The 19,897-nt window shown below is 41.8% G+C and overlaps 1 protein-coding gene across 1 annotated transcript in view; it reads left to right on the plus strand.

Moving 5' to 3' along the window:
- LOC135528674 (short-chain collagen C4-like) overlaps positions 1-19,897 on the plus strand; it is a 117,456-nt gene that overhangs the window by 45,643 nt on the left and 51,916 nt on the right. Inside the window, exon 8 of the mRNA XM_064957789.1 lies at positions 17,788-17,841. Coding sequence (XP_064813861.1) covers positions 17,788-17,841 — 54 coding nt within the window. The remainder of the gene's footprint in view (positions 1-17,787; positions 17,842-19,897) is intronic.

Consider the following 19,897-nt stretch of genomic DNA (forward strand, 5'->3'; position numbering starts at 1 on the left):
TCTAACAGTGCAGTAGTATCTAACAGTGCAGTAGTATCCAACAGTGCAGTAGTATCCAACAGTGCAGTAGTGTCTAACAGTGCAGTAGTATTTAACAGTGCAGTAGTGTCTAACAGTGCAGTAGTATCTAACAGTGCAGTAGTATCTAACAGTGCAGTAGTATCTAACAGTGCAGTAGTGTCTAACAGTGTAGTAGTATCTAACAGTGCAGTAGGATATAACAGTAGTATCTAACAGTGCAGTAGTATCTAACAGTGCAGTAGTATCTAACAGTGCAGTAGTGTCTAACAGTGCAGTAGTATCTAACAGTGCAGTAGTATCTAACAGTGCAGTAGTATCTAACAGTGCAGTAGTGTCTAACAGTGCAGTAGTGTCTAACAGTGCAGTAGTATCTAACAGTGCAGTAGTGTCTAACAGTGCAGTAGTGTCTAACAGTGCAGTAGGGTCTAACAGTGCAGTAGTATCTAACAGTGCAGTAGTATCTAACAGTGCAGTAGTGTCTAACAGTGCAGTAGTGTCTAACAGTGCAGTAGTGTCTAACAGTGCAGTAGTATCTAACAGTGCAGTAGTGTCTAACAGTGCAATAGTATCTAACAGTGCAGTAGTATCTAACAGTAGTATCTAACAGTAGTATCTAACAGTGCAGTAGTATCTAACAGTGCAGTAGTGTCTAACAGTGCAGTAGTATCTAACAGTGGAGTAGTATATAACAGTGCAGTAGTATCTAACAGTGCAGTAGTATCTAACTGTGCAGTAGTATCTATCAGTGCAATAGTGTCTAACAGTGCAGTATTATCTATCAGTGCAGTAGTATATAACAGTGCAGTAGTATCTAACAGTGCAGTAGTATCTAACTGTGCAGTAGTATCTAACTGTGCAGTAGTATCTAACAGTGCAGTATTATCTAACAGTGCAGTGCTATCTAACAGTGCAGTAGTATATAACAGTGCAGTAGTATCTAACAGTGCAGTAGTATCTAACTGTGCAGTAGTATCTAACAGTGCAGTATTATCTAACAGTGCAGTGCTATCTAACAGTGCAGTAGTATCTAACAGTGCAGTAGAGTCGAACAGTGCAGTAGTATCTAACAGTAGTATCTAACAGTAGTATCTAACAGTGCGGTAGTATCTAACAGTGCAGTAGTATCTAACAGTGCAGTAGTATCTAACAGTGCAGTAGAGTCGAACAGTGCAGTAGTGTCTAACAGTGCAGTAGTGTCTAACAGTGCAGTAGTGTCTAACAGTGCAGTAGTATCTAACAGTAGTATCTAACAGTGCAGTAGTATCTAACAGTGCAGTAGTGTCTAACAGTGCAGTAGTGTCTAACAGTGCAGTAGTATCTAACAGTGCAGTCTTATCTAAGAGTAGTATCTAACAGTGCAGTAGTATCTAACAGTGCAGTAGTATCTAACAGTGCAGTAGAGTCGAACAGTGCAGTAGTATCTAACAGTAGTATCTAACAGTAGCATCTAACAGTAGCATCTAACAGTGCGGTAGTATCTAACAGTGCAGTAGTATCTAACAGTGCAGTAGTGTCTAACAGTGCAGTAGTGTCTAACAGTGCAGTAGTGTCTAACAGTGCAGTAGTATCTAACAGTGCAGTAGTATCTAACAGTGCAGTAGTATCTAACAGTGCAGTAGTATCCAACAGTGCAGTAGTGTCTAACAGTGCAGTAGTATTTAACAGTGCAGTAGTGTCTAACAGTGCAGTAGTATATAACAGTGCAGTAGTATCTAACAGTGCAGTAGTATCTAACAGTGCAGTAGTGTCTAACAGTGTAGTAGTATCTAACAGTGCAGTAGGATATAACAGTAGTATCTAACAGTGCAGTAGTATCTAACAGTGCAGTAGTATCTAACAGTGCAGTAGTGTCTAACAGTGCAGTAGTATCTAACAGTGCAGTAGTATCTAACAGTGCAGTAGTGTCTAACAGTGCAGTAGTGTCTAACAGTGCAGTAGTATCTAACAGTGCAGTAGTATCTAACAGTGCAGTAGTGTCTAACAGTGCAGTAGTGTCTAACAGTGCAGTAGGGTCTAACAGTGCAGTAGTATCTAACAGTGCAGTAGTGTCTAACAGTGCAGTAGTGTCTAACAGTGCAGTAGTGTCTAACAGTGCAGTAGTGTCTAACAGTGCAGTAGTATCTAACAGTGCAGTAGTGTCTAACAGTGCAGTAGTATCTAACAGTGCAGTAGTATCTAACAGTAGTATCTAACAGTAGCATCTAACAGTGCGGTAGTATCTAACAGTGCAGTAGTATCTAACAGTGCAGTAGTGTCTAAAAGTGCAGTAGTGTCTAACAGTGCAGTAGTGTCTAACAGTGCAGTAGTGTCTAACAGTGCAGTAGTATCTAACAGTGCAGTAGTATCCAACAGTGCAGTAGTATCCAACAGTGCAGTAGTGTCTAACAGTGCAGTAGTATTTAACAGTGCAGTAGTATCTAACAGTGCAGTAGTGTCTAACAGTGTAGTAGTATCTAACAGTGCAGTAGGATATAACAGTAGTATCTAACAGTGCAGTAGTATCTAACAGTGCAGTAGTATCTAACAGTGCAGTAGTGTCTAACAGTGCAGTAGTATCTAACAGTGCAGTAGTATCTAACAGTGCAGTAGTATCTAACAGTGCAGTAGTGTCTAACAGTGCAGTAGTGTCTAACAGTGCAGTAGTATCTAACAGTGCAGTAGTGTCTAACAGTGCAGTAGTGTCTAACAGTGCAGTAGGGTCTAACAGTGCAGTAGGGTCTAACAGTGCAGTAGTATCTAACAGTGCAGTAGTATCTAACAGTAGTATCTAACAGTGCAGTAGTATCTAACAGTGCAGTAGTGTCTAACAGTGCAGTAGTGTCTAACAGTGCAGTAGTATATAACAGTGCAGTAGTATCTAACAGTGCAGTAGTATCTAACTGTGCAGTAGTATCTATCAGTGCAATAGTGTCTAACAGTGCAGTATTATCTATCAGTGCAGTAGTATATAACAGTGCAGTAGTATCTAACTGTGCAGTAGTATCTAACTGTGCAGTAGTATCTAACAGTGCAGTAGTATCTAACAGTGCAGTAGTATCTAACAGTGCAGTAGTGTCTAACAGTGCAGTAGTGTCTAACAGTGTAGTAGTATCTAACAGTGCAGTAGGATCTAACAGTAGTGTCTAACAGTAGTATCTAACAGTGCAGTAGTATCTAACAGTGTAGTAGTATCTAAAAGTGCAGTAGTATCTAACAGTGCAGTAGTATCAAACAGTGCAGTAGTATCTAACAGAGCAGTAGTATCTAACAGTGCAGTAGTGTCTAACAGTGCAGTAGTCTCTAACAGTGCAGTAGTATCTAACAGTGCAGTAGTATCTAACAGTGCAGTAGTGTCTAACAGTGCAGTAGTGTCTAACAGTGCAGTAGTGTCTAACAGTGCAGTAGTATCTAACAGTGCAGTAGTATCTAACTGTGCAGTAGTATCTAACAGTGCAGTATTATCTAACAGTGCAGTGCTATCTAACAGTGCAGTAGTATCTAACAGTGCAGTAGAGTCGAACAGTGCAGTAGTATCTAACAGTAGTATCTAACAGTAGTATCTAACAGTGCGGTAGTATCTAACAGTGCAGTAGTATCTAACAGTGCCATAGTATCTAACAGTGCAGTAGAGTCGAACAGTGCAGTAGTGTCTAACAGTGCAGTAGTGTCTAACAGTGCAGTAGTGTCTAACAGTGCAGTAGTATCTAACAGTAGTATCTAACAGTGCAGTAGTATCTAACAGTGCAGTAGTGTCTAACAGTGCAGTAGTGTCTAACAGTGCAGTAGTATCTAACAGTGCAGTCTTATCTAAGAGTAGTATCTAACAGTGCAGTAGTATCTAACAGTGCAGTAGTATCTAACAGTGCAGTAGAGTCGAACAGTGCAGTAGTATCTAACAGTAGTATCTAACAGTAGCATCTAACAGTGCGGTAGTATCTAACAGTGCAGTAGTATCTAACAGTGCAGTAGTGTCTAACAGTGCAGTAGTGTCTAACAGTGCAGTAGTGTCTAACAGTGCAGTAGTATCTAACAGTGCAGTAGTATCTAACAGTGCAGTAGTATCTAACAGTGCAGTAGTATCCAACAGTGCAGTAGTGTCTAACAGTGCAGTAGTGTCTAACAGTGCAGTAGTATCTAACAGTGCAGTAGTATCTAACAGTGCAGTAGTATCTAACAGTGCAGTAGTGTCTAACAGTGCAGTAGTATCTAACAGTGCAGTAGGATATAACAGTAGTATCTAACAGTGCAGTAGTATCTAACAGTGCAGTAGTATCTAACAGTGCAGTAGTGTCTAACAGTGCAGTAGTATCTAACAGTGCAGTAGTATCTAACAGTGCAGTAGTGTCTAACAGTGCAGTAGTGTCTAACAGTGCAGTAGTATCTAACAGTGCAGTAGTATCTAACAGTGCAGTAGTGTCTAACAGTGCAGTAGTGTCTAACAGTGCAGTAGGGTCTAACAGTGCAGTAGTATCTAACAGTGCAGTAGTATCTAACAGTGCAGTAGTGTCTAACAGTGCAGTAGTGTCTAACAGTGCAGTAGTGTCTAACAGTGCAGTAGTATCTAACAGTGCAGTAGTGTCTAACAGTGCAGTAGTATCTAACAGTGCAGTAGTATCTAACAGTAGTATCTAACGGTAGCATCTAACAGTGCGGTAGTATCTAACAGTGCAGTAGTATCTAACAGTGCAGTAGTGTCTAACAGTGCAGTAGTGTCTAACAGTGCAGTAGTGTCTAACAGTGCAGTAGTATCTAACAGTGCAGTAGTATCTAACAGTGCAGTAGTATCCAACAGTGCAGTAGTGTCTAACAGTGCAGTAGTATTTAACAGTGCAGTAGTGTCTAACAGTGCAGTAGTATCTAACAGTGCAGTAGTATCTAACAGTGCAGTAGTGTCTAACAGTGTAGTAGTATCTAACAGTGCAGTAGGATATAACAGTAGTATCTAACAGTGCAGTAGTATCTAACAGTGCAGTAGTATCTAACAGTGCAGTAGTGTCTAACAGTGCAGTAGTATCTAACAGTGCAGTAGTATCTAACAGTGCAGTAGTATCTAACAGTGCAGTAGTGTCTAACAGTGCAGTAGTGTCTAACAGTGCAGTAGTATCTAACAGTGCAGTAGTGTCTAACAGTGCAGTAGTGTCTAACAGTGCAGTAGGGTCTAACAGTGCAGTAGTATCTAACAGTGCAGTAGTATCTAACAGTGCAGTAGTGTCTAACAGTGCAGTAGTGTCTAACAGTGCAGTAGTGTCTAACAGTGCAGTAGTATCTAACAGTGCAGTAGTGTCTAACAGTGCAGTAGTGTCTAACAGTGCAGTAGTATCTAACAGTGCAGTAGTATCTAACAGTAGTATCTAACAGTAGTATCTAACAGTGCAGTAGTATCTAACAGTGCAGTAGTGTCTAACAGTGCAGTAGTATCTAACTGTGCAGTAGTATCTAACAGTGCAGTAGTATCTAACTGTGCAGTAGTATCTATCAGTGCAATAGTGTCTAACAGTGCAGTATTATCTATCAGTGCAGTAGTATATAACAGTGCAGTAGTATCTAACAGTGCAGTAGTATCTAACTGTGCAGTAGTATCTAACAGTGCAGTATTATCTAACAGTGCAGTGCTATCTAACAGTGCAGTAGTATGTAACAGTGCAGTAGTATGTAACAGTGCAGTAGTATCTAACAGTGCAGTAGTATCTAACAGTGCAGTAGTATCTAACAGTGCAGTAGAGTCGAACAGTGCAGTAGAGTCGAACAGTGCAGTAGTATCTAACAGTGCAGTAGTGTCTAACTGTGTAGTAGTATATAACAGTGCAGTAGTATCTAACAGTGCAGTAGTATATAACAGTGCAGTAGGATCTAACAGTAGTATCTAACAGTGCAGTAGTATCTAACAGTGCAGTAGTGTCTAACAGTGCAGTAGTGTCTAACAGTGTAGTAGTATCTAACAGTGCAGTAGGATCTAACAGTAGTATCTAACAGTAGTATCTAACAGTGCGGTAGTATCTAACAGTGCAGTAGTATCTAACAGTGCAGTAGTATCTAACAGTGCAGTAGTGTCTAACAGTGCAGTAGTGTCTAACAGTGCAGTAGTATCTAACAGTGCAGTAGTATCTAACACTGTAGTAGTATCTAACAGTGCAGTAGTATCTAACAGTGCAGTAGTATCTAACAGTGCAGTAGTGTCTAACAGTGCAGTAGTGTCTAACAGTGCAGTAGTATCTAACAGTGCAGTAGGATCTAACAGTAGTGTCTAACAGTAGTATCTAACAGTGCAGTAGTATCTAACAGTGCAGTAGTATCTAAAAGTGCAGTAGTATCTAACAGTGCAGTAGTATCAAACAGAGCAGTAGTATCTAACAGAGCAGTAGTATCTAACAGTGCAGTAGTGTCTAACAGTGCAGTAGTCTCTAACAGTGCAGTAGTATCTAACAGTGCAGTAGTATCTAACAGTGCAGTAGTGTCTAACAGTGCAGTAGTGTCTAACAGTGCAGTAGTGTCTAACAGTGCAGTAGTATCTAACAGTGCAGTAGTGTCTAACAGTGCAGTAGTATCTAACAGTGCAGTAGTATCTAACAGTGCAGTAGTATCTAACAGTGCAGTAGTATCTAACAGTGCAGTAGTGTCTAACAGTGCAGTAGTGTCTAACAGTGCAGTAGTGTCTAACAGTGCAGTAGTGTCTAACAGTGTAGTAGTATCTAACAGTGCAGTAGTGTCTAACAGTGCAGTAGTATCTAACAGTGCAGTAGTATCTAACAGTAGTATCTAACAGTAGTATCTAACAGTGCAGTAGTATCTAACAGTGCAGTAGTATCTAACAGTGCAGTAGTATCTAACAGTGCAGTAGTATCTAACTGTGCAGTAGTATCTAACAGTGCAGTAGTATCTAACAGTGCAGTAGTATCTAACAGTGCAGTAGTATCTAACTGTGCAGTAGTATATAACAGTGCAGTAGTATCTAACAGTGCAGTAGTATGTAACAGTGCAGTAGTATCTAACAGTGCAGTAGTATCTAACAGTGCTGTAGTATCTTACAGTGCAGTAGTATATAACAGTACAGTAGAATCTAACAGTGCAGTAGAATCTAACAGTGCAGTAGTATCTAACAGTTCAGTAGTGTCTAACAATTCACAACAATACACAGAAATCTAAAAGTAAAAGAATGGAATTAAGAAATATATAAATCTTAGGACAAGCAATATCAGAGTGGCATTGACTACAATACAGTAGAATATAATACAGTATATAGATATGAGATGAGTAAAGCAGGATGTAAACATTATTAAAGTGACTAGTGTTCCATTATTAAAGTGGCCAGTCATTCCATGTCTATGTATATATGTCAGCAGCCTCTGTAGGGTTGAGTAACCGGGTGGAAGCCGACTAGTGATGGCTGTTTAACAGTCTGATGGCCTTGGGATAGAAGCTGGGATTCAGACTCTCGGTCCCAGTTTTGATGCACCTGTACTGACCTCTACTTCTCGATGATAGCGGGGTGAACGGGCCGTTACTCGGGTGGTTGATGTCCTTGATTGTCTTTTTGGCCTTCCTGTGACATAAGGTGCTGCAGGTGTCCTGGAGGGCAGGCAGTATGATCCCTGTGATGCTTTGTGCAGACTGCACCACCCTCTGGAGAGCGCTGCGGTTGCGGGCGGTGCAGTTGCCGTACCAGGCGGTGATACAGCCTGACAGGATACTCTCAATTGTGTGTCTGTAAAAGTTTGTGAGGGTTTTAGGGGCCAAGACAAGGTTGAAGAGACACTGTTGCACCTTCTTCAAATCAAATCAAATTTATTTATACAGCCCTTCGTACATCAGCTGATATCTCAAAGTGCTGTACAGAAACCCAGCCTAAAACCCCAAAGAGCAAGCAATGCAGGTGTAGAAGCACGGTGGCTAGGAAAAACTCCCTAGAAAGGCCAAAACCCAGGAAGAAACCTAGAGAGGAACCAGGCTATGTGGGGTGGCCAGTCCTCTTCTGGCTGTGCCGGATGGAGATTATAACAGAACATGGCCAAGATGTTCAAATGTTCATAAATGACCAGCATGGTCCAGTAATAATAAGGCAGAACAGTTAAAACTGGAGCAGCAGCACGGCCAGTTGGACTGGGGACAGCAAGGAGTCATCATGTCAGGTAGTCCTGAGGCATGGTCCCAGGTCCTCCGAGAGAGAGAAGGAGAGAGAGAGAAAGAGAGAATTAGAGAGAGCACACTTAAATTCACACAGGACACCGAATAGGACAGGAGAAGTACTCCAGATATAACAAACAGACCCTAGCCCCACAACACATAAACTACTGCAGCATAAATACTGGAGGCTGAGACAGGAGGGGTCAGGAGACACTGTGGCCCCATCCGAGGACACCCCCGGACAGGGCCAAACAGGAAGGATATAACCCCACCCACTTTGCCAAAGCACAGCCCCCACACCACTAGAGGGATATCTTCAACCATCAACTTAGCATCCTGAGACAAGGCTGAGTATATCCCACAAAGATCTCCGCCACGGCACAACCCAAGGGAGCGGGGGGGGGGCAACCCAGACAGGATGACCACATCAGTGACTCAACCCACTCAGGTATCGCACTCCTCCCAGGGACGGTATGAGAGAGCCCCAGTAAGCCAGTGACTCAGCCCCTGTAATAGGGTTAGAGGCAGAGAATCCCAGTGGAAAGAGAGGAAACCGGCCAGGCAGAGACAGCAAGGGCGGTTCGTTGCTCCAGAGCCTTTCCGTTCACCTTCCCACTCCTGGGCCAGACTACACTCAATCATATGACCCACTGAAGAGATGAGTCTTCAGTAAAGACTTAGAGTTTGAGACTGAGTTTGCGTCTCTGATATCGGTCGGCAGACCGTTCCATAAAAATGGAACTCTATAGGAGAAAGCCCTGCCTCCAGCTGTTTGCTTAGAAATTCTAGGGACAATTAGGAGGCCTGCATCTTGTGACCGTAGCGTACGTGTAGGTATGTACGGCAGGACCAAATCAGAGAGATAGGTAGGAGCAAGCCCATGTAATGCTTTGTAGGTTAGCAGTAAAACCTTGAAATCAGCCCTTGCTTTGACAGGAAGCCAGTGGGAGGGAGGCTAGCACTGGAGTAATATGATCAAATTTTGTGGTTCTAGTCAGGATTCTAGCAGCCGTATTTAGCACTAACTGAAGTTTATTTAGTGCTTTATCCGGGTTGCCGGAAAGTAGAGCATTGCAGTAGTCTAACCTAGAAGTGACAAAAGCATGGATTAATTTTTTTGCATCATTTTTGGACAGAAAGTTTCTGATTTTTGCAATGTTACGTAGATGGAAAAAAGCTGTCCTTGAAATGGTCTTGATATGTTCTTCAAAAGAGAGATCAGGGTCCAGAGCAACACAGAGGTCCTTCACAGTTTTATTTGAGATGACTGTACAACCATGAAGATTAATTGTCAGATTCAACAGAAGATCTCTTTGTTTATTGGGCCCGAGAACAAGCATCTCTGTTTTGTCTGAGTTTAAAAGTAGAACGTTTGCAGCCATCCACTTCCTTATGTCTGAAACACATGCTTCTCGCGAGGGCAATTTTGGGGCTTCACCATGTTTCATTGAAATGTACAGCTGTGTGTCATCCGCATAGCAGTGAAAGTTAACATTATGTTTTCAAATGACATCCCCAAGAGGTAAAATATATAGTGAAAACAATAGTGGTCCTAAAACGGAACCTTGAGGAACACCAAAATTTACAGTTGATTTGTCAGAGGACAAACCATTCACAGAGACAAACTGATATCTTTCCGACAGATAAGATCTAAACAAGGCCAGAACTTGTCCGTGTAGACCAATTTGGGTTTCCAATCTCTCCAAAAGAATGTGGTGATCGATGGTATCAAAAGCAGCACTAAGGTCTAGGAGTACGAGGATGCCATTAAAAGGTAATTTACCACCTTCACAAGTGCAGTCTCAGTGCTATGATGGGGTTTAAAACCAGACTGAAGCATTTTGTATACATTGTTTGTCTTCAGGAAGGCAGTGAGTTGCTGCGCAACAGCCTTTTCTAAAATCTTTGAGAGGAATGGAAGATTCGTTATAGGCCGATTAGTTTCTTTATATTTTCTGGGTCAAGGTTTGGCTTTTTCAAGAGAGGCTTTATTACTGCCACTTTTAGTGGGTTTTGTACACATCCGGTAGATAGAGAGCCGTTTATTATGTTCAACATAGGAGGGCCAAGCACAGGAAGCAGCTCTTTCAGTCGTTTAGTTGGAATAGGGTCCAGTATGCAGCTTGAAGGTTTAGAGGCCATGATTATTTTCATCATTGTGTCAAGAGATATAGTACTAAAACACTTGAGCGTCTCTCTTGATCCTAGGTCCTGGCAGAGTTGTGCAGACTCAGGACAACTGAGCTTTGAAGGAATATGCAGATTTAAAGAGGAGTCCGTAATTTGCTTTCTAATAATCATGATCTTTCCTCAAAGAAGTTCATGAATTTATCACTGCTAAAGTGAAAGCCATCCTGTTCTGGGGAATGCTGCTTTTTAGTAAGCTTTGCGACAGTATCAAAAAGGAATTTCGGATTGTTCTTATTTTCCTCAATTAAATGAGTAAAATAGGATGATTGAGCAGCAGTAAGGGCTCTTCGGTACTGCACGGTACTGTCTTTCCAAGCTAGTCGGAAGACTTCCAGTTTGGTGTGCCGCCGTGAATATTAAAGTCACCAAAGATTAGAATATTATCTGCTATGACTACAAGGTCCGATAGGAATTCCGGGAACTCAATGAGGAGCGTTGTATATGGCCCAGGAGGCCTGTAAACAGTAGCTATAAAAAGTGATTGAGTAGGCTGCATAGATTTCATGACGAGAAGCTCAAAAGATGAAAACGTTATTTTTTTAAATTTAAATTTAAATTTGCTATCGTAAATGTTAGCAACACCTCCGCCTTTGCGGGATGCACGGGGGATATGGTCAGTAGTGTAGCCAGGAGGTGAGGCCTCATTTAACACAGTAAATTCATCAGGCTTAAGCCATGTTTCAGTCAGGCCAATCACATCAAGATTATGATCAGTGATTAGTTCATTGACTATAATTGCCTTTGAAGTAAGGTGATAGCTGAGCTGACTACACTGACTGTGCTAGTGGCAGACTCCACTATGTTGGCAGGCTGGCTAACAGCCTGCTGCCTGGCCTGCACCCTATTTCATTGTGGAGCTAGAGGAGTTAGAGCCCTGTCTATGTTGGTAGATAAGATGAGAGCACCCCTCCAGCTAGGATGGAGTCCGTCACTCCTCAGCAGGTCAGGCTTGGTCCTGTTTGTGGGTGAGTCCCAGAAAGAGGGCAAATTATCTACAAATTCTATCTTTTGGGAGGGGCAGAAAGCAGTTTACAACCAGCGATTGAGTTGTGAGACTCTGCTGTAGAGCTCATCACTCCCCCTAACTGAGAGGGGGCCAGAGACAATTACTCGATGCCGACACATCTTTCTAGCTGATTTACACGCAGAAGCTATGTTGCGCTTGGTGATCTCTGACTGTTTCATCCTAACATCGTTGGTGCCGACGTGGATAACAATATCTCTATACTCTCTACGCTCGCCAGTTTTAGCTTTAGCCAGCACCATCTTCAGATTAGCCTTAACGTCGGTTGTCCTGCCCCTGGTAAACAGTGTATGATCGCTGGATGATTCGTTTTAAGTCTAATACTGCGGGTAATGGAGTCGCCAATGACTACAGTTTTCAATTTGTCAGAGCTAATGGTGGGAAGCTTCGGTGTCTCAGACCCCGTAACGGGAGGAGTAGAGACAAGAGAAGGCTCGGCTTCTGACTCCGACTCGCTGCTTAATGGGGAAAACCGGTTGAAAGTTTCTGTCGGCTGAATGAGCGACACCGGTTGAGCATTCCTACAGCATTTCCTTCCAGAAACCGTGACAAAGTTGTCCGGCTGCAGGGACTGTGCGAGGGGATTTATACTACTATCTGTACTTACTGGTGGCACAGACACTGTTTCATCCTTTCCTACACTGAAATCACCCTTGCCTAACGATTGCGTCTGAAGCTGGGCTTGTAACACAGCTATCCTCGCCGTAAGGCGATCGTTCTCCAGTATATTATGAGTACAGCGACTGCAATTAGAAGGCATCATGTTAATGTTACTACTTAGCTTCGGCTGTTGGACGTCCTGATGAACCATGTCCAGATAAAGCGTCCTGAGTGAAAAAGTTGAGGGAAAAAACAAAAATATAAACGGTAATTAAAAAGTAAAAACCGTAAAGTTTCAGGTAGCAAAATAGGTTGGCAACAAAACGCACAGCAACACGTAAACAAGTCTGCAAGTTGTGACCGGAAATGACGTAAATCACATGCCACAGTTACACCAGCTCTGTCTTCACCATGCTGTCTGTGTGGGTAGACCATTTCAGTGTCTGTGATGTGTAAGCCGAGGATCTTGACGCTTTCCACCTTCTCCACTGCGGTCACATCAATGTGGATAGAGGCTTGCTCCCTTTGCTGTTTCCTTTAGTCCACCATCAGCTCCTTTGTTTTGTTGACATTGAGGGAGAGGTTATTTTCCTGACACCACCCTGACAGGCCCTCATCTCCTCCCTGTAGGCTGTCTTGTTATTGTTGGTAATCAGGCCTACTACTGTTGTGTCATCTGCAAACTTGATGATTGAGTTGGAGGTGTCTTACACCTATGTACCTGTCTTACACCTGTCTTATACCTATGTAACCAGTCTTACTGGGGCGGCAGGGTAGCCTAGTGGTTAGAGCGTTGGACTAGTAACCGGAAGGTTGCGAGTTCAAACCCCCGAGCTGACAAGGTACAAATCTGTGGTTCTGCCCCTGAACAGGCAGTTAACCCACTGTTCCCAGGCCGTCATTGAAAATAAGAATTTGTTCTTAACTGACTTGCCTGGTTAAATAAAGGTAAAATAAATAAAAAATACACCTATGTTACCAGCCTTACACCTATATAACCAGTCTTACACCTATATAACCAGTCTTACACCTATGTTACCAGTCTTACACCTATATAACCAGTCTTACACCTATATAACCAGTCTTACACATAAGTAACCAGTCTTACACCTATATAACCAGTCTTACACCTATGTTACCAGTCTTACACCTATATAACCAGTCTTACACCTATATAACCAGTCTTACACCTATATAACCAGTCTTACACATAAGTAACCAGTCTTACATCTATATAACCAGTCTTACACCTATATAACCAGTCTTACACCTATATAACCAGTCTTACACCTATGTAACCAGTCTTACACCTATATAACCAGTCTTACACCTATATAACCAGTCTTACACCTATATAACCAGTCTTACACATATATAACCAGTCTTACACCTATATAACCAGTCTTACACCTATATAACCAGTCTTACACCTATATAACCAGTCTTACACCTATATAACCAGTCTTACACCTATGTTACCAGTCTTACACCTATATAACCAGTCTTACACCTATATAACCAGTCTTACACCTATATAACCAGTCTTACACATATATAACCAGTCTTACACCTATATAACCAGTCTTACACCTATATAACCAGTCTTACACCTATATAACCAGTCTTACACCTATATAACCAGTCTTACACCTATGTTACCAGTCTTACACCTATATAACCAGTCTTACACCTATGTTACCAGTCTTACACCTATGTAACCAGTCTTACACCTATATAACCAGTCTTACACCTATATAACCAGTCTTACACCTATATAACCAGTCTTACACCTATGTTACCAGTCTTACACCTATGTTACCAGTCTTACACCTATATAACCAGTCTTACACCTATGTAACCAGTCTTACACCTATATAACCAGTCTTACACCTATATAACCAGTCTTACACCTATATAACCAGTCTTACACCTATGTTACCAGTCTTACACCTATATAACCAGTCTTACACCTATGTTACCAGTCTTACACCTATGTAACCAGTCTTACACCTATGTAACCAGTCTTACACCTATATAACCAGTCTTACACCTATATAACCAGTCTTACACCTATGTTACCAGTCTTACACCTATGTTACCAGTCTTACACCTATATAACCAGTCTTACACCTATATAACCAGTCTTACACCTATATAACCAGTCTTACACCTATATAACCAGTCTTACACCTATATAACCAGTCTTACACCTATATAACCAGTCTTACACATATATAACCAGTCTTACACATATATAACCAGTCTTACACCTATATAACCAGTCTTACACCTATATAACCAGTCTTACACCTATGTTACCAGTCTTACACCTATGTTACCAGTCTTACACCTATATAACCAGTCTTACACCTATATAACCAGTCTTACACCTATATAACCAGTCGTACACCTATATTACCAGTCTTACACCTATGTTACCAGTCTTACACCTATATAACCAGTCTTACACCTATATAACCAGTCTTACACCTACCAGTATATATAACCAGTCTTACACCTATATAACCAGTCTTACACCTATATAACCAGTCTTACACCTATATAACCAGTCTTACACCTATATAACCAGTCTTACACCTATGTTACCAGTCTTACACCTATATAACCAGTCTTACACCTATGTAACCAGTCTTACACCTATATAACCAGTCTTACACCTATGTTACCAGTCTTACACCTATATAACCAGTCTTACACCTATATAACCAGTCTTACACCTATATAACCAGTCTTACACCTATACCAGTCTTACACCTATATAACCAGTCTTACACCTATATAACCAGTCTTACACCTATGTTACCAGTCTTACACCTATATAACCAGTCGTACACCTATATAACCAGTCTTACACCTATATAACCAGTCTTACACCTATCTTACACCTATATAACCAGTCTTACACCTATTTAACCAGTCTTACACCTATGTAACCAGTCTTACACCTATATAACCAGTCTTACACCTATATAACCAGTCTTACACCTATATAACCAGTCTTACACCTATATAACCAGTCTTACACCTATATAACCAGTCTTACACCTATATAACCAGTCGTACACCTATATAACCAGTCTTACACCTATATAACCAGTCTTACACCTATATAACCAGTCTTACACCTATATAACCAGTCTTACACCTATATAACCAGTCATACACCTATATAACCAGTCGTACACCTATATAACCAGTCGTACACCTATATAACCAGTCTTACACCTATGTTACCAGTCTTACACCTATATAACCAGTCTTACACCTATATAACCAGTCTTACACATAAGTAACCAGTCTTACACCTATTTAACCAGTCTTACACCTATGTTACCAGTCTTACACCTATATAACCAGTCTTACACCTATGTTACCAGTCTTACACCTATATAACCAGTCTTACACCTATATAACCAGTCTTACACCTATATAACCAGTCTTACACCTATATAACCAGTCTTACACCTATATAACCAGTCTTACACCTATATAACCAGTCTTACACCTATATAACCAGTCTTACACCTATATAACCAGTCTTACACCTATGTTACCAGTCTTACACCTATATAACCAGTCTTACACCTATATAACCAGTCTTACACCTATATAACCAGTCTTACACATAAGTAACCAGTCTTACACCTATATAACCAGTCTTACACCTATATAACCAGTCTTACACCTATATAACCAGTCCTACACCTATATAACCAGTCTTACACCTATGTAACCAGTCTTACACCTATGTAACCAGTCTTACACCTATGTAACCAGTCTTACACCTATATAACCAGTCGTACACCTATATAACCAGTCTTATACCTATATAACCAGTCGTACACCTATATAACCAGTCTTACACCTATATAACCAGTCTTACACCTATATAACCAGTCTTACACCTATGTAACCAGTCTTACACCTATATAACCAGTCTTACACCTATGTAACCAGTCGTACACTTATGTAACCAGTCTTACACCTATATAACCAGTCTTACACCTATATAACCAGTCTTACACCTATATAACCAGTCGTACACCTATATAACCAGTCTTACACCTATATAACCAGTCTTACACCTATATAACCAGTCGTACACCTATATAACCAGTCTTACACCTATATAACCAGTCTTACACCTATTTAACCAGTCTTACACCTATGTAACCAGTCTTACACCTATATAACCAGTCTTACACCTATATAACCAGTCTTACACCTATATAACCAGTCTTACACCTATATAACCAGTCTTACACCTATATAACCAGTCTTACACCTATATAACCAGTCGTACACCTATATAACCAGTCTTACACCTATATAACCAGTCTTACACCTATATAACCAGTCTTACACCTATATAACCAGTCTTACACCTATATAACCAGTCATACACCTATATAACCAGTCGTACACCTATATAACCAGTCGTACACCTATATAACCAGTCTTACACCTATATAACCAGTCTTACACCTATGTTACCAGTCTTACACCTATATAACCAGTCTTACACCTATATAACCAGTCTTACACCTATATAACCAGTCTTACACCTATATAACCAGTCTTACACCTATATAACCAGTCTTACACCTATATAACCAGTCATACACCTATATAACCAGTCGTACACCTATATAACCAGTCGTACACCTATATAACCAGTCTTACACCTATGTTACCAGTCTTACACCTATATAACCAGTCTTACACCTATATAACCAGTCTTACACCTATATAACCAGTCTTACACCTATATAACCAGTCTTACACCTATATAACCAGTCGTACACTTATGTAACACTCTTACACCTATATAACCAGTCTTACACCTATATAACCAGTCTTACACCTATGTAACCAGTCTTACACCTATATAACCAGTCGTACACTTATGTAACACTCTTACACCTATATAACCAGTCTTACACCTATATAACCAGTTGTACACCTATGTTTTGCATCTGACAGGGTCCACTTGGCCTAACTGGAGATATGGTACGCCCAGCACCAAATCAAATCTAGGTATTTTCATACAGCAATTAGCCAACTAGGCAGCCAGTGGTCTTTGTGCTGCACAGGAGGTTGGTGGCATCTTAGTTGGGGAGAACAGGCTAGTTTTAATGACTGGAGCGGAATCAGTGGAATGGTATCAAATACATCAAACACATGGTTTCCAGGTGGTTGATGCCATTCCATTTGCTCTGTTCCAGCCATTATTATGAACCGTCCTCCTGTCAGCAGCCTCCACTGGTGTGCTGAGAACATGTGGATCTAACATCTGTCTACATAGCAGCTTTATAAGCAACAAGCTGTTAACCCATAGTCTGATCCAGGATCTGTTTGTGCTGCCTTTCTAACTCATATTGTCATTGGCAACAGGTCTGGGATGAGGCCATGAGTTTACATCTGTCTCCACAGAAACAAGCTGGACACACACTCATTCCAACACTGAATGCCATCCAACCGGCCTATCTAGGAATCCATCCAGCATCCAGCTAGCCTGGTCCATTGCTGTCCTTGTCGAGCCAATCTTCCTTTGGCATGGCAATGAGTAGGAAGGCATTGGCATGATAGCACAAACAGATCTGGCACCAGGCTAGCATCCATCCCCCCTCTCTCTCTCTTATACAGAAGCAACATTTCAACAAATAGCAGAATATCAATGGCGTGTCAAACAGCGGAATGCTAGGCTATGTGTCCAGTTTACTGGTGCTATGAGAGGCCTAGACCGTGAAGCTTGGGTAACGCAACACCCATAGCCTGGCCATACACAAATGACAGCCCTGCTCTGATACCCTTCTGTCTTCTGTCCCTAGGGATCCCCTGGGTTGCCAGGTCAGACGGGGGCTCTGGGCAAAGAGGGAAAAAGGGTGAGTAAACGCCACACACACAATCACACACAGGCACTGCTACTCTTTGTGTGGCCTGGGTCGGGCCTTTCTCCTGCTTCGGGACCCCTTCTCCTGGGGACTGCCTGACAACAGCTGAGGACAGCGTGTGGAGTGGATGTAGGGGCCTGAGTTGGCCTGGGTGGGCCTGGTAGGGTCGAGCCCTGGGGGAATGCTAATAGTTGGACTAGGTTTAATAAATGTCTCTGAGAGGTCAACATGACTGGCAGCACACGTGGCCAGTCCCAGCAGGCAGCTGTCCTAAGCAGTGTTATGTTTCCTATGAAGGGCCATACAGGGTTAAAAGAACAATGGCTGTGACTGTACAAACAAGAACATTCCAGTTCTACCCAGTTGGCCCACTTGGATTTCACCTCTTGCTACAGTCGAGCCGTCTTAGAGCTCTCACCAATTCCTAGAGGTACTGCAGTGGTAATTTAGCAGACGCTCTTATCCAGAGCGACTTACAGTAGTGATTGTATACATCTTTTCACATTCAACTTAGCCTTGATTAAACTACAGCATGCATGTTATGTTGCAGTGATCCTGTGATGCTTCAGATGCAGGATCTTAATTTGATTGTTGAGTGTTGAGATTGTCCCGTTATGTTGGTTTTCAAACGTAAGTAGTGTAAGTATAGTGTATTCACTTTAGAAGCCAATCCAAAAGATCCAAAAGATTACTTGTTAGAGGCCTGGCTGGTTTTTCTCCACCCCTAGCAATCACAGCTGGTTAATCACCTGGCATTCTAAACTGCAGATCATGATTAGGTGATTTTATTTATTTATTTCACCTTTATTTAACCAGGTAGGCTAGTTAAGAACAAGTTCTCATTTACAACTGCGACCTGGCCAAGAATAAAGCAAAGCAGTTCGACACATACGACAACACAGTTACACATGGAGTAAACAAACATACAGCCAATGATACAGTAGAAAAAAGTATATATACAGTGTGTTCAAATGTGGTAAGATAAGGGAGGTAAGGCAATAAATATGCCATGGTGACGATGTAATTACAATATACCAATAAACACTGGAGTGATTGATGTGCAGAAGATGAATGTGCAAGTAGAGATACTGAGATACTGGGGTGCAAAGGAGCAAGATAAATAAATAAATACAGTATGGGGATGAGGTAGTTGGATGGGCTATTTACAGATGGGCTATGTACAGGTTCAGTGATCTGTAAGCTGCTCTGACAGCTGGTGCTTAAAGCTAGTGAGGGTATCTCCCTCCAGCTTCAGTGATTTTTGCAGTTGGTTCCAGTCATTGGCAGCAGACAACTGGAAGTAAAGGCGGCCAAATGAGGAATTGGCTTTGGGGGTGACCAGTGAGATATACCTGCTGAAGCGCGTGCTACGGGTGGGTGCTGCTATGGTGACCAGTGAGGCGGGGCTTTACCTAGCAGAGACTTGTAAATGACCTGAAGCCAGTGGGTCTGGTGACAAGTATGAATCGAGGGCCAGCCAATGAGAGCGTACAGGTCACAATGGTGGGTAGGATATGGAGCTTTGGTGACAAAACGGATTGCACTGTGATAGACTGCATCCAATTTGTTGAGTAGAGTGTTGGAGGCTATTTTGTAAATGACATCGCCGAAGTCGAGGATCGGTAGGCTGGTGAGTTTTACGAGGGTATGTTTGGCAGCATGAGTGAAGGATGCTTTGTTGCGAGATAGGAAGCCGATTCTAGATTTAATTTTGGATTGGAGATGCTTAATTAATGTGAGTCTGGAAGGAGAGTTTACAGTCTAACAAGACACCTAGGTATTTGTAGTTGTCCACATATTCTAAGTCAGAGCCGTCCAGAGTAGTGATGCTGGACGGGCGGGCAGGTGCGGGCAGCGATCGGTTGAAGAGCATGCATTTAGTTTTACTTGCATTTAAGAGCAGTTGGAGGCAACAGAAGGAGAGTTGTATGGCATTGACGCTCGTCTGGAGGTTAGTTAATTAACACAGTGTCCAAAGAAGGGCCAGAAGTATACAGAATGGTGTCGTCTGCGTAGAGGTGGATGAGAGAATCACCAGCAGCAAGAG

Source organism: Oncorhynchus masou, unplaced genomic scaffold, assembly GCF_036934945.1.
Source record: "Oncorhynchus masou masou isolate Uvic2021 unplaced genomic scaffold, UVic_Omas_1.1 unplaced_scaffold_1009, whole genome shotgun sequence".
Lineage (NCBI taxonomy): Eukaryota > Metazoa > Chordata > Actinopteri > Salmoniformes > Salmonidae > Oncorhynchus > Oncorhynchus masou.